This window comes from Scyliorhinus torazame, chromosome 17 (assembly GCF_047496885.1).
Source record: "Scyliorhinus torazame isolate Kashiwa2021f chromosome 17, sScyTor2.1, whole genome shotgun sequence".
Classification (NCBI taxonomy): Eukaryota; Metazoa; Chordata; class Chondrichthyes; order Carcharhiniformes; family Scyliorhinidae; genus Scyliorhinus; species Scyliorhinus torazame.
In genome coordinates, this window is record NC_092723.1 from 67803887 (window position 1) to 67819103 (window position 15217).

The 15217-nt window shown below is 48.8% G+C and overlaps 1 protein-coding gene across 2 annotated transcripts in view; it reads right to left on the minus strand.

Annotated features, from left to right (window-relative positions):
- LOC140393925 (E3 ubiquitin-protein ligase TRIM33-like) overlaps positions 1-15217 on the minus strand; it is a 256428-nt gene that overhangs the window by 61827 nt on the left and 179384 nt on the right. For both annotated transcript variants that reach the window (XM_072480565.1, XM_072480564.1), the window contains exon 5: positions 2976-3092. In XM_072480565.1, coding sequence (XP_072336666.1) covers positions 2976-3092 — 117 coding nt within the window. The remainder of the gene's footprint in view (positions 1-2975; positions 3093-15217) is intronic.

A 15217-nucleotide genomic window follows, 5' to 3' on the forward strand; every position in this document is an offset into this window, starting at 1 on the left:
AGCCCTCTTGACATGAATGCTAACATTGCATTTGTCTTCCTAACTGCCAACTGAACCTGCACGTTAACCTCAAGAGAATCTTGAACAAGGACTTCCATTCCCTTTGTGCTTCTGATTTCCTAAACATTTAGAAAATAGTCGTTACCTCCATTCATCCTTTCAAAGTGCATAAACCTCACACTTTTACACATTGTATTCCAGCACGGTACCAGTGGGGGCAGCATGGTAGCACAGTGGCTAGCACTGTAGCTTCACAGCAGCTTCGATTCCCCGCTGGGTCACTGTCTGTGCGGAGTCTGCACGTTCTCCCTGTGTCTGCGTAGGTTTCCTCCGGGTGCTCCGGTTTCCTCCCACAATCCAAAAGGCGTGCAAGTTAGGCGGATTAGCCATGCTAAATTGCCCTTAGTGCCCAAAAAGGTTAGGTGGGGTTATTGGGTTACGGGGATAGGGTGGAAGTGAGGGCTTAAGTGGGTCGGTGCAGACTTGATGGGCCGAATGGCCTCCTACTGCACTGTATGTTCTATGTTCCATCTGCCACTTATTTGCTCACTCTCCCAGCCTGTCCAAGTCCTTCTGCAGCCCCCCTGCTTCCTCCATACTACCTGTCCCTCCACAGGTCTCTGAATCATCTGCAAACTTAGCAACAGTGCCTTTCAGTTCCTTCTTCCAGATCATTAATGTATATTATGAAAAGTTGTGGTCCCAGCATAGACCCTCGAGGCACACCACAAGTCACCAGCTGCCATCCTGAAAAAGACCTCTTTATCCCCACTCTCTGCCTTCTGCCAGTCAGCCAATCCTCTATCCATGCCAGGATCTCACCCGTAACACCATGGGCTCTTAACTGATTTAAGTCTCCTATGCGGCACTTTGTCAATTTGCTACTCTGCAAAGTACAGGTCTTCTATTGTTTTTAGGCAATAAACTTGGTTTTGTAACTCCAACTGATCCTATCTAGTCTTTTTACTTCAGTATCTTCAGTTCCATACCAACTACTTTTGGTCTGTTTCGGCTTTAACTCGAGAGATTCCTTTACACAAATTTGGGATTTTCCAGATGGGTCCATTTTCTCAGTTTTATTTGCATCTCTGTCCTCTCCTGCTCAATATTTACCCACATTGTTGATGGCCTCGGGCCAGTGAACAAGATTTTATGCTCAGAAGATACTTGTATAACTTTCAGCAGCAAATGTAGGAGTTAAAAGAGGTGAACATTATTTTGCTATTGATCAATTCTAATGTTTTGATGTGCGTAACTTAGGAAAATGCTGTTGCTTTGTACAAGTCTTCCAAAAGAAACTGGTTGCCACATGGCCATTAAATGATATCAAAATGAGTTATACAGCGAATCAGTAGACTGCAGCTAAACAAGTAGTAAGAACATTTTTGCTATTTTTTTCCACTTTGAGTGTGAAATGGAGAGGGACAAAAGAATAGCACATTTCATACTTGTTTAACTGTGGTAGCTGGGAAAGGGAAATCATAGGGAGTGGTTGAGATGAGTAGTATAGATGCAATGAAGTTAGGAGCAAGAAAAGCACATAAGAGAGAAGGGGATTGAGGATTGTGCTGATAGAGTAGGAGCAGCAAGGATGGGAAGAGGCTTAAATGGCGAATAAACTGGTTGTATATTCTTTGAACTAGAAAGCACAGTTTTTAAATATAAATTTAGAGTACCCAATTCATTTTTTCCAATTAAGGTGCAATTTAGCGTGGCCAATCCACCTACCCTGCACATTTGGGTGGTGGGGGCGAAACCCATGCAAACATGGGGAGAATGTGCAAACTCCACACAGACAGTGACCCAGAGCCGTGACCGAACCTGGGACCTCGCGCCGTGAGGCAGCAGTGCTAACCACTGCGCCACCGCGCTGCCCGAATGTACATTTTTCACAACAGTGGTTGCAAGCATAAAAATAACTTCGGAGCACTACGCCCAAGACAGAATTGCATGCCAAGTATTTACTCAGTTCAGGAAGCACTAGTTTTCGGAGAGTAATCAATGAGGAAGGCAAATGACAGTAAGCCTTTACTGCAAGGGAATTCGAGTATATGGATAAAGAAAGCCTGCGACAATTGCACAGTGTTTTGATGAAACCACATTTGGAGTAGTGTGCAGAGTTTTGGTCTCCACATCTAAGGAAGCATATTGGAAAAGGTGCAGTGAAATTTCATTAAACTGGTCCCTGGGACTAGAGGGTTGTCCTATGATGACAGATTTTGTAAATTGGGCCGATCTTCCCTGGAGTTTTGAAGTGAGAGTTGATTTAATCAAAACATGCAAGATCCTGAAGGGCCTCGATAGCAGCTGAGTGACTGTTTCCGATGGTCAGGGAATCTAATAGACGGGAGCACAATCTCAGGATAAGGAATCGGTAATTTAGGACCGAGAGGAGGAGAAACTACTTCACTCAAATGGTTGTGAATCTTTGGAATTATCTACCCGAGTTGTGGATACTCCATCATTGAATACATTTAAAACTTGGATAGGTAGAATTTTGGTCTCTCAAAGAATCAAGGATTATGGGGAGCAGGCAGGAAAAGTAGAGTTGAAACCCAAGATCAATCATGATTGTACTGAACACAGAGCATGCTTGATGGGCGAGTGGTCTACTCCTGCTCCTGTTTCTCAAGTTCTTGGGAGACTTGTCCAGCAAATTTTAGAATTTGCAACCTAGTAGCAAAAAACTTGCTTGCAATAAGAGGAGGTTTAAGAAATAAATATATTAAAAGTGTGAATAAAAAGTTATCGGGGACGGTAATACATATGCCATTCCATATTACTTTTTCTGAGTTACAAAGCCATGGCTCAGAGTGTGGTCAGGGGCGAACCCCTAACCCAGCTCCTTGCCTGCTCCAAAAACCAATTCAAATTCAAATTGAATCCAATTCATGGCCCCCACAAGAAAGATGATGTGGACATTAAAATTAGGGTACCACCACACGGTTATGCTCTATTTAGTAAGAAAAACATACCTGTTCTGCACTTGACTAGCTGCATATTGCATGTAATTCTTCTTTTCTTGAAGCTTGGCCATTAAAGTCTCAATAATTACTTTTTGATTTTGAAATGCTTCTTCTAAAAATTGGTATCTGCAAAGCAAAAGAAACTCGGGTAAAATTCACAAAATCACTGGTGGAAGCAATCGTACGTTTATGTTCTCGGTCAAAAAGTTTAATCAGCAAAAATCTTACCTCCTTTATTGTGGTCCTGCATGAACCTCAAGTGACACAACATTTGGTTTCAATGCTTGAAAGTGTTTTTATAGTGGGGAAAATATAAATTCTAGACTTGCAAGGAAGCAATTAGTCATTCTGTGACCGTGGCTATAAAGAATATGTTTACATCTAAATAGCACCTTTCAAACTCAGGGCACCCTAAAAAGTGTTTCACAGTTAATGACATAGTCAATATTATGTGAACAAAACTGGTGCTAATGTGTACATTGCAAACTCCCACAAACAGATGAATTAACATATAATCTGTTTTAGTGGCTTTAGGAAAAGGATAAATGTTGATAAGGATGTCAGGAGAACACCCTTACCCGCTCACCCCACTGCCCCCTTCTTTAAATAGTGCAACAGAATTTATTTTACATTTGCCCGAAAGAACAGACGGATCTTTGGTTTAGTGCCTCGCTTGAAAGATGGCACTAGAGCACTATCTCAGTAGTGTAATGCAGTGTAAAAGTAGATAGTTCACAACATGCTTAACTACCAATAATCAAATACCCACCCCATTAAACAAATGGTAGATTTTTGTCCTCTTAAGAGATCAGCCAGTTGTTAAGTTACGTGTAGTCAAAAATCTTAAAAAGTCAATGCTGTGGGTGAAATTGTATTAACAGTAACTCCCATGAGCATACATTACAACAGTATATCTGGAGTTAAACAGGATGTTTACATTGTTAAAATTTATACAAACTGTGTTAACTGATGTACAGACAAATTCCTTGAATTTTTACTATTTTATTTACTTCACTTGTTTAGGTTGAGTGTCACTGGCAAGGCAGTTTTTGCTGTGCATTCCTTGATGCCCCTGTGGCATTAACAGCCAACCATAAAATGTAGGACGGCAGCCAAAGCAAATGGAGGCAAGAGGTAAGCAGGTCTCTTCCCTGAAGGACAGTGAACCTGTAGGGTTTTTGCAACAATCTGGCAGCTTTCATGGCCAGCTGTTCTGGTGTCCATGGACCTCTAATATTTACATTAGCACCATTTATATTTATCAAGTTTGGTCTCCGCCTTAATATCAAAATTTAGTGAGGGAGACACGGCGTTGATCCCAACAGTGCTGCAACAGATAGTGACTCCTTACAAAACAAAGGAAAAGTTTCCTATCAGGTAATTTCTGAAAGGATAAGTGCCTTGTAATTGGTTTTACCTTTAATTTCAACAACATTTAGGCTCTAGCCAAACTACCATGTTCAGTGAAATCAATGAAGAACTCTAAAGCAGAAAAAAAATTGAAACCCTTAGCTTGTCAGAAAGCAATTTACTTCCGTATATCGATATGCATTTCTACCGGAAATGAGTAAACTGATTTTCATTCGAGATTTCAAGGTTTATGTTATTTCCAGGATCTACTAAGATTGGAAACCCATGATAAGAGGAAAGCAGGTCTCTTCCCTGAAGGGCAGTGAACCTGTAGGGTTTTTGTAACAATCTGGCAGCTTTCATGGCCAGCTGTTCTGGTGTCCATGGACCTCTAACATTTACATTAGCACCATTTATATTTATCAAGTTTGGTCTCCACCTTAATATCAAAATTATAAAAATGTTACTCTCTCAATTTCCGTGCTTCACGTTCAGAGTGAGGGAGACACGGCGTTGATCCCAACAGTGCTGCAACAGATAGTGAAAAGTTTTCTATCAGGTAATTTCCGAAAGGATAAGCTTGTTTAGAATGGGCTCATTGGCATTTGCTAAAAATGCCAAATAACCATGGCTGAAAGATCCTTCACAAGGCTGAACTGATTAGGAATTCACTGGAGAAGATCAATGGCTGCTGTGTGATTTACCCAACATTTTAGCTCGGGGTTGCTACATTTGCATATTTTTCTCACTCGGGCTGGTAAGCAAATTTCACAAAGAAAATGTTTGGTACGACAATCAACTGAATTTCAAACAAAGTTAACATTCTAATGAAAGAAACAATTGCTGAGCAAAAGTACATCATAGCAATGAACAAAGTCAAAATAAGAGTAATAAAAATAATCAGTGAGAGGGCCAATGCACGTGGATCAGTGAGTGTGTTTGTGTATGTGCAGAATTCCCTCTCTAACAAAGACTCACCATTTTGTTTTTATTGATTCAAAGGATGGCTAGGCCAGTATTTGTGCCCATCCTGAATTACCCGAGAAGTTGGTGGTGGGCTGCTGCCTTAAACCTCTGCAATTCATATAGTGGAGGTACACCCACAGTACTGTTAAGAGAGGGAATTCTAGGATGTTGACCCAGTGACAATGAAGGAACAAAGATATATTTCCAAGTCAGGATGGGGAGCGACGTGGAGGGAAACCTTGAGATGTTGGTGTCCTCATTTACCTGCTGTCCTTGTCCTTCTAGATGAGTAACGACCATAGATTTGGAAGGTGCTGTCGAAGGAGCCTCGGTGATCATAGATCATAGAATTTACAGCGCAGAAGGAAGCCATTCGGCCCATCGAGTCTGCACCGGCTCTTGGAAAGAGTACCCCACTTAAGCCCACACCTCCACCCTATCCCCGCAGCCCAGTAATCTCACCTAACCCAAGGGCAATTTAGCATGGCCAATCCACCTAACCCTGCACATCTTTGGACTGAGGGAGGAAACCGGAGCACCCTGAGGAACCCCATGCAGACACGGGGAGAATATGCAGACTCCGCACGGACAGTGACCCAAGCTGGGAATCGAACCTGGGACCCTGGAGCTATGACGCACCTGTGCTAACCACTATGCTACCGTGCTGCCCACGAGTTCCTGCGGTGCATTTTGTAGATGGTACTCACTGTTGCTACCATGTCCCTTCGGAGGGAAATGGATGTTTGTGGATGAGGTACCAATTAAGTGTCCTGCTTTGTCCTGGAAAAGGTCAGATGTCTGAGAGTTGTCAGAGCTGCACTCAGTCCAGGCAAGTGGAGAATATTCCATCACACTCCTGACTTGCGCCTTGTATTGTGGGCAGGCTTTGGGTATTCAGGTGGTGAGTTACTCGCCGCAAGATTCCTAACCTTTGGATGTATTCTTGTAGTCACAGTATTTAGAAAGCTAGTCTAGTTCAGTTTTTGGTCAACAGTAATCCCAGGATGTTGATAGTGGGGATTTAGTAATGGTTATTAGACCACAAGACATAGGAGCAGAATTAGGTCATTCAGCACATCGCGTCTGCTCTGCCATTCAACCATGGCTGATATGTTTCTCATCCCTATTCTCCTGCCTTCTCCCCATAAACCCTGATCCCCTCTTTAATCAATGAAACTGAATTTCAAAGGGCAATGGTTAAATTCTATCTTGTTGAAGATAGTCATTTCCTTGCACTGTGTTGCAAATGTTACTTGCCACTTGACAGTCCAAATCTGCTACTGCCCAGGTCTTGCTGCATTTAGACATGGACTGCTTCGGTATCGGGGTCCTCGTGAATGGTGCTGAACATTATACAAACATCAGCGAACATCCTCACTTCTGACCTCATGATGGAAGGTAGGTCATTGAAGAAGGAGCTGGAGATGGTTGGGACCAGGACACTTGAAGAACTCCAGCTGTGATTTCCTGAGAAATGATTGAACTCAAGCACATCCCTCTTCTTTTGTGTTAGTTGTGACTCCAATCAGTGATGAGATTTCCCCCCAGTTCCCATTGACTCCAGTTTTGCTCAGGCTCTTTGATGCCACACTCCGTCAAATGCAGTACTGATGTCAAGGTCAGTCGCTCTCACCTCATCTCTGAAGTTCAGCTCTTTTGTCCATGTTTGAGTTGAAAGGTCAGGAGTTGAATGGATGTGGCAGAACCCAAACTGAGAATCAGTGAGCAGGACAGTGCTAAACCAAGTGCCACTTCAAAGCACTGTTGATGACCTATTTCATTACTTTACTGATGAGCGAAGCTAGTGGTGTGGCAATTGGCCTGGTTGGATCTGTCCTGCTTTTTGTGTACAGGATATACCTAAACAATGTAGGGTAAATGCTGGTGCTGTAGCTGTCTGAAACAGCTTCGTTAGACGCACAGCATGTTCTAGAGCAGAAATCTTCAGTACTTTTGTTGGAATATTGTCAGGCCCATAACCTGTGCAGTATCCAGTGCCTACAATCGTTTCTTGATATCACATTGAGTGAATTGAATTGGTTGAAGACTGGCATCGGTGATGCTGGGACCTCCATGGAGGTCAATATGTATCATCCACTCAGCATTTTTGGATGAAGATTGTAGCAAATGGTTCAGCCTCATCTTTTGTGTTCATGTGCTGGGCTCCTCCATCATTGAGGATGAGGATATTTGTAGAGCAATCTCCTCCAGTAAGCATTTAATTGTCCACCACCATTCACAACTGGACGTGGGAGGACTGCAGATGTTAGATCTGATCCATTGGTTGTGGAATTGCTTCGCTCCATTATTTGATGTTTGGCACACAAATAGTCCTGTGCTTTGTAGCTTCACCATGTTGACAACCTCATTTTTAGGCATGCCTGGTGCTGCTCCTGGCATGCTCTCCTGCACTCTTCATTAAACCAGGGTTAATATCCTGGCTTGGTGCTAATGGTAAAGTGGGAGACATGCTGGGCCATGCTTGGGTCACTGTCTGTGTGGAGTCTGCACATCCTCCCAGTGTGTGCGTGGGTTTCCTCCGGGTGCTCCGGTTTCCTCCCACAGTCCAAAGATGTGCAGGTTAGGTGGATTGGCCATGATAAATTGCCCTTAGTGTCCAAAATTGCCCTTAGTGTTGGGTGGGGTTATTGGGTTATGGGGATAGGGTGGGGGTGTTGACCTTGGGTAGGGTGCTCTTTCCAAGAGCCGGTGCAGACTCGACGGGCCGAATGGCCTCCTTCTGCATTGTAAATTCTATGATCTATGATCTAAGAGGTTACGGATTGTGGTTGAGTAAAATTCCGCTACTGCGTGTGCGAGCCGCACAGTCTGGTTCGAAATCTATTCGATTTAGAATGGTGTCTCACAACACGATAGAGGATTTCCTCAATGTTCAGATGGGCCTTTGCCTCCACAAGGACTGTGCGGTGGTCACTCCTACGGTCATGGACAGACAACTGTGGCAGGTAGGTTAGAGAGGATGAGGTCATGTATGCTTTGAGCAGTTGTTGGTTCCCTCACCACCAGTCACGGAACCTGTCCAGCAACAATGCCCTTTAGCACTCGACCAGCTCAGTTAGTAGTTTTGCTACCAAGCCTCTCTTCATAATGAAGTTCCCCATCCAGAATACATTCTATGCCTTTGTCACCCTCGGTGCTTTCTCAAAATAGTATTTAACATGGAGGGGTACTGATTCATCAGCTGAGACAGTGGATGGGGTGTGTGGTAATCAGCAGGTGTCCTTGCCCACGTCTGACTTGAGACGCCCTGAAACTTCATGGGATCCAGGGTCGATGTGGAGGACTTCCAGGGCAATTCCTTCCCAACTGTATACCACCGTCTCACCACCTCTGCTGGGACGGTAATGCCTGGGACATAGTCATACTCATTTAGAATCATACTGTACAATGTCAGTCTGTTGACTGACTAATCCAAGACAGCTCTCCCAGTTTTGGCACAAACCCCCAGATGTTACTAAGGGGACTTTGCAGGATCAAAAGGGCTGAGTTGGCCCTTGTCGTTTCCAAATTGATGGCAGGTGGTCTGTCCGGTTTCATTCCTTTGAGACCTTTTAGCTCTTTGATACAAGTGCCTGCCTTGGCCATTTCAGAGGACATTTAAGAGTCAACCACATTGCTATGATTCTGAAAATTATGCGTAGGCCGGACAGGTAAGGACAGCAGATTTTCTTCTCTCGGACATCAGTGAGCCAGATGTATTTTTATGACAATCTACAATGGTTGCAGTAGACTTTTAATAGCAGATTTCTTTTATTGAACCCGTGTCCCAGGGTATTACCTTGGATCTGGATTACTAGTCCAACGACAATACCACTACGCCACCATCTCCCTAATATGACAAGCTGAAGAGACAGCCCTCGAGGTCTGCCTTTAGTTCAACAATAGTTACATTTTTCATCAATCCGTTGCAATTTTAAAAAAATTTGATATAGTTTTGATTATAGCTCCCAGCATCTCCTCCATTTGCTCCCTCTCAAGCGACACTACTGCAATTGTAAAATCCAGGTCAATATCTCTATTTTTGAAGTCCGATTTCATATGCTTCAATAACTTGTCTTGCAATGTCTCGTCACCTTCAAATTTCTAGAAACTCTGAATTATGCTGGAATATGGAAATCAAATTGTAAACGTGATAAACTTCAATGCTCCAGTATAAAAGACGAAAACTACCATGCTCCGATTCAAATCCAGTAGGGTTATCATCTATTGAGTAGATCAAAAATTGCCCTTTGCCAGGGCAGCACGGTGGCGCTTTGGGTTAGCCCTGCTGCCTCACGGCGCCGAGGTCCCAGGTTCGATCCGGGCTCTGGGTCACTGTGTGTGTGGAGTTTGCACATTCTCCCAGTGTTTGCATGGGTTTCGCCCCCACAACCCAAAAGATGTGCAGGCTCGGTGGATTGAACACGCTAAATTGCCCCTTAATTGGAAAAAAATAAATGGATACTCTAAAATTTTTTTATTTTTTTTTTTAAAAAAGATGCCAATTGCCCAAGTCAAGATATCAAATTTTGTTTTAGCAAGGCTTGCTTGGACAGGAGTGTTCAAGTGTCAGAGGGGGTGACTGATCGGGGGAGATTGAGAAGAGATAGAGAGGGAGCGCGCTCTCTCGCCCCCCACCCCGCCCTCTCTCGCGCGCGCGCGGGCACGAGAGCGCGCGGGCACGAGAGCGCGCGGGCACGAGAGAGCGCGCTGTTGAGAAAAATGCAAAGGTGACATTTGAAACATGAAGGTCTGATGGAAAAAACCCCAAGAAACATGAGAAAAAGCAAAGTAACAGAAAAGATCTCATAAAAGTAAATGTAATGAAATGCTAAAATAAAATAGCAGAAGGCGCTCGAAGGGTTAACTGCAGACAAAGGTTCCTTAGAAAGCAGACAGCCATTATCACACAGGCCTGGAGATAAGGAAGCAGTTCATGCTGCAACTTAATATCTTTAGTTCAAGAAATTCTTATTAAAAATTAAGCTTTAAGTTAAATAAAGAGGATGAGTTTTATACCCTTTAATAGAAGTCAATTAGTTTAGCAAGCAGTTGATTGGAATGATCAGAATCTTAATTTTGAATAATTTGAAACATTTAAGAATACAAGAAAATACAATACTTCCAAAAGATAAGGGAATGAAAGACTGGAATGCCCCAGAATAATTAACAAGGAAACCTCACGTCCAGTAAGCTGGCAGACCAAGGTCAGCTTTACACGAAGGCCCTCTCATGATATTATGAGGACTTGATGTGGAATCACATGGACAGGAAAAGTATTGCGATCAGGAGCAGAAGAAAATACTTTAGAATAATGTCATGTAATCAGCAAAGCTGTTTTAAAGGTGATATATATCCTAGATCGCCCCCAGCCAGGCACTCACTCTCAGCCTGCAGGGTGATTTCGGTACACGGGACTGATAGGAGACGAAAGCCGAGCAGAACCGTAGAACAACCGGGAGGAAACGAGCAGATAAAGGAGAGATTGTCGAGGAGGCCCAGGAAGGTCTGATCAACCGACCAGGAGAATCCAGAAGCAAAATCTTTTTATTTTTCTGTGAAGACAGTGATTCTATCTTTTGAAAGAAAAAGTAAAATAGCTTAAAGTTTAAACCCGAAACAGTGGTTTATTACAAAAGTCTACTTTACTTATCTAGCAACGCGGGACCCAGGATCGAGGGTGCTAGGTGGAAAGTAGATAAAATTCTTCTCCAAAGATACGGGTTATCCCGGGGAATAACTTGAAACAATAGTTTGACCTGAATAGCACCCGCTTACGTCTGTGTAGGAGTCGGGGAGTGTGAATCCCTGTCCACCATTTAGAATCTCTTGACCCTTGTTCCATAAAGCGGAAACCTAAGAATTCTAAGAATAGTGGTGAGGTTTAAATACGGGGCGCGAGATTGGGGCGGGGCGGGCGAGAGAGGGAGGGGGCGGGCCAGAGAGAGGGAGGGGGCGGGCCAGAGAGAGGGAGGGGGCGGGCCAGAGAGAGGGAGGGGGCGGGCCAGAGAGAGGGAGGGGGCGGGCCAGAGAGAGGGAGGGGGCGGGCCAGAGAGAGGGAGGGGGCGGGCCAGAGAGAGGGAGGGGGCGGGCCAGAGAGAGGGAGGGGGCGGGCCAGAGAGAGGGAGGGGGCGGGCCAGAGAGAGGGAGGGGGCGGGCCAGAGAGAGGGGGAGGGGGGGCCAGAGAGAGGGGGAGGGCGGGCCAGAGAGAGCAGAGAGGGGGAGGGCGGGCCAGAGAGAGCAGAGAGGGGGAGGGCGGGCCAGAGAGAGCAGAGAGGGGGAGGGCGGGCCAGAGAGAGCAGAGAGGGGGAGGGCGGGCCAGAGAGAGCAGAGAGGGGGAGGGCGGGCCAGAGAGAGGGGGAGGGCGGGCCAGAGAGAGGGGGAGGGCGGGCCAGAGAGAGGGGGAGGGCGGGCCAGAGAGAGGGGGAGGGCGGGCCAGAGAGAGGGGGAGGGCGGGCCAGAGAGAGGGGGAGGGCGGGCCAGAGAGAGGGGGAGGGCGGGCCAGAGAGAGGGGGAGGGCAGGCCAGAGAGAGGGGGAGGGCGGGCCAGAGAGAGGGGGAGGGCGGGCCAGAGAGAGGGGGAGGGCGGGCCAGAGAGAGGGGGAGGGCGGGCCAGAGAGAGGGGGAGGGCGGGCCAGAGAGAGGGGGAGGGCGGGCCAGAGAGAGGGGGAGGGCGGGCCAGAGAGAGGGGGAGGGCGGGCCAGAGAGAGGGGGAGGGCGGGCCAGAGAGAGGGGGAGGGCGGGCCAGAGAGAGGGGGAGGGCGGGCCAGAGAGAGGGGGAGGGCGGGCCAGAGAGAGGGGGAGGGCGGGCCAGAGAGAGGGGGAGGGCGGGCCAGAGAGAGGGGGAGGGCGGGCCAGAGAGAGGGGGAGGGCGGGCCAGAGAGAGGGGGAGGGCGGGCCAGAGAGAGGGGGAGGGCGGGCCAGAGAGAGGGGGAGGGCGGGCCAGAGAGAGGGGGAGGGCGGGCCAGAGAGAGGGGGAGGGCGGGCCAGAGAGAGGGGGAGGGCGGGCCAGAGAGAGGGGGAGGGCGGGCCAGAGAGAGGGGGAGGGCGGGCCAGAGAGAGGGGGAGGGCGGGCCAGAGAGAGGGGGAGGGCGGGCCAGAGAGAGGGGGAGGGCGGGCCAGAGAGAGGGGGAGGGCGGGCCAGAGAGAGGGGGAGGGCGGGCCAGAGAGAGGGGGAGGGCGGGCCAGAGAGAGGGGGAGGGCGGGCCAGAGAGAGGGGGAGGGCGGGCCAGAGAGAGGGGGAGGGCGGGCCAGAGAGAGGGGGAGGGCGGGCCAGAGAGAGGGGGAGGGCGGGCCAGAGAGAGGGGGAGGGCGGGCCAGAGAGAGGGGGAGGGCGGGCCAGAGAGAGGGGGAGGGCGGGCCAGAGAGAGGGGGAGGGCGGGCCAGAGAGAGGGGGAGGGCGGGCCAGAGAGAGGGGGAGGGCGGGCCAGAGAGAGGGGGAGGGCGGGCCAGAGAGAGGGGGAGGGCGGGCCAGAGAGAGGGGGAGGGCGGGCCAGAGAGAGGGGGAGGGCGGGCCAGAGAGAGGGGGAGGGCGGGCCAGAGAGAGGGGGAGGGCGGGCCAGAGAGAGGGGGAGGGCGGGCCAGAGAGAGGGGGAGGGCGGGCCAGAGAGAGGGGGAGGGCGGGCCAGAGAGAGGGGGAGGGCGGGCCAGAGAGAGGGGGAGGGCGGGCCAGAGAGCGGGCGGGCCAGAGAGCGGGCGGGCGAGAGAGCGGGCGGGCGAGAGAGCGGGCGGGCGAGAAAGCGGGCGGGCGAGAGAGCGGGCGGGCGAGAGAGCGGGGGCGAGAGAGAGCGGGGGCGAGAGAGAGCGCGGGCGAGAGAGCGTGCGGGCGAGAGAGAGCGCGGGCGAGAGAGAGCGCGGGCGAGAGAGAGCGCGGGCGAGAGAGAGCGCGGGCGAGAGAGCGCGGGCGAGAGAGAGCGCGGGCGAGAGAGAGCGCGGGCGAGAGAGAGCGCGGGCGAGAGAGAGCGCGGGCGAGAGAGAGGGCGGGCGAGAGGGCGGGCGAGAGGGCGAGCGAGAGGGAGCGCGGGCGAGACAGCGCGGGCGAGAGAGAGCGCGGGCGAGAGAGAGTGCGCGAGAGAGGAAGAGAAAGAAAACGCGAGCGAGAGAGAGAGAGTGTGAGTCAGCCACAGAGCAGGGGTGGGAAGGTATTTAGCAACAGAGCGAGGGTGGCAGGTTCGCTGCAGAGCTGGGGCAGGGGATTAATTGCCAGTCATTAACAATCATCATCTCATTAAAAGAATGATGTGGAGATGCCAGCGTTGGACTGGGGCGAGTACAGCAAGAAGTCTTACAACACCAGGTTAAAGTCCAACAGGTTTGTTTCAAATCACTAGCTTTCGGAGCACTGCTCGTTCCTCAGGTGAATGAAGAGGTGGTTCCAGAAACGTCATGGGTACCACCATTACATGTGAGAACACCACGCACCAGGTACGAGGTGCGACTCGGCCAACGTTGTCTACCTCAGATGCAGGAAAGGATGTCCCGAAGCGTGGTACATTGGCGAGACGATGCAGACGCTGCGACAACGGATGAACGGACATCGCGCGACAATCGACAGGCAGGAATGTTCCCTTCCAGTCGGGGAACACTTCATCAGTCAAGGGCATTAAGCCTCTGATCTTCGAGTTAGAGTTCTCCAAGGCAGCTTTCAGGACGCGTGACAACGCACAATCACCGAGCAGAAACTTAGAGCCAAGTTCCGCACATGAGTACAGCCTCAACCGGGACCTTGGATTCCTGCAGCATTACATTCACCCCTCCACCATCTGGCCTGGGCTTGCGAAATCCTACCAACTGTCTTGGCTTGAGACAATTCACACCTCTTTAACTGGGATTACCCCTCTCTCTGGATCTGTAAAGACATAATCACCTGCAAATGTTCGCATTCAAAGTATCGTCTTGCCTCTTAGACTTTGTCTATATATATGCCAGGAGTATACGAAATAAGGTAGGGGAACTGGCAGCGTGGGTTGGTACCTGGGACTTCGATGTTGTGGCCATTTCGGAGACGTGGATAGAGCAGGGACAGGAATGGATGTTGCAGGTTCCGGGGTTTAGGTGTTTTAGTAAGCTCAGGGAAGGAGGCAAAAGAGGGGGAGGTGTGGCGCTGCTAGTCAAGAGCAGTATTACGGTGGCGGAGAGGATGCTAGATGGGGACTCATCTTCCGAGGTAGTATGGGCTGAGGTTAGAAACAGGAAAGGAGAGGTCACCCTGTTGGGAGTTTTCTATAGGCCTCCAAATAGTTCTAGGGATGTAGAGGAAAGGATGGCGAAGATGATCCTGGATATGAGCGAAAGTAACAGGGTAGTTATTATGGGAGACTTTAACTTTCCAAATATTGACTGGAAAAGATATAGTTCGAGTACATTAGATGGGTCGTTTTTTGTTCAGTGTGTGCAGGAGGGTTTCCTGACACAGTTTGTTGACAGGCCAACAAGAGGTGAGGCCACATTGGATTTGGTTTTGGGTAATGAACCAGGCCAGGTGTTGGATTTGGAGGTAGGTGAGCACTTTGGGGACAGTGACCACAATTCGGTGACGTTTATGTTAAGGATGGAAAGGGATAAGTATACACCGCAGGGCAAGAGTTATAGCTGGGGGAAGGGAAATTATGATGCCATTAGACGTGACTTGGGGGGGGATAAGGTGGAGAAGTAGGCTGCAAGTTTTGGACACACTGGATAAGTGGAGCTTGTTCAAGGATCAGCTATTGCGTGTTCTTGATAAGTATGTACCGGTCAGGCAGGGAGGAAGGTGCCAAGCGAGGGAACCGTGGTTTACCAAAGAAGTGGAATCTCTTGTTAAGAGGAAGAAGGAGGCCTATGTGAAGATGAGGTGTGAAGTTTCAGTTGGGGCGATGGATAGTTACAAGGTAGCGAGGAAGGATCTAAAGAGAGAGCTAAGACGAGCAAGGAGGGGACATGAGAAGTATTTGGCAG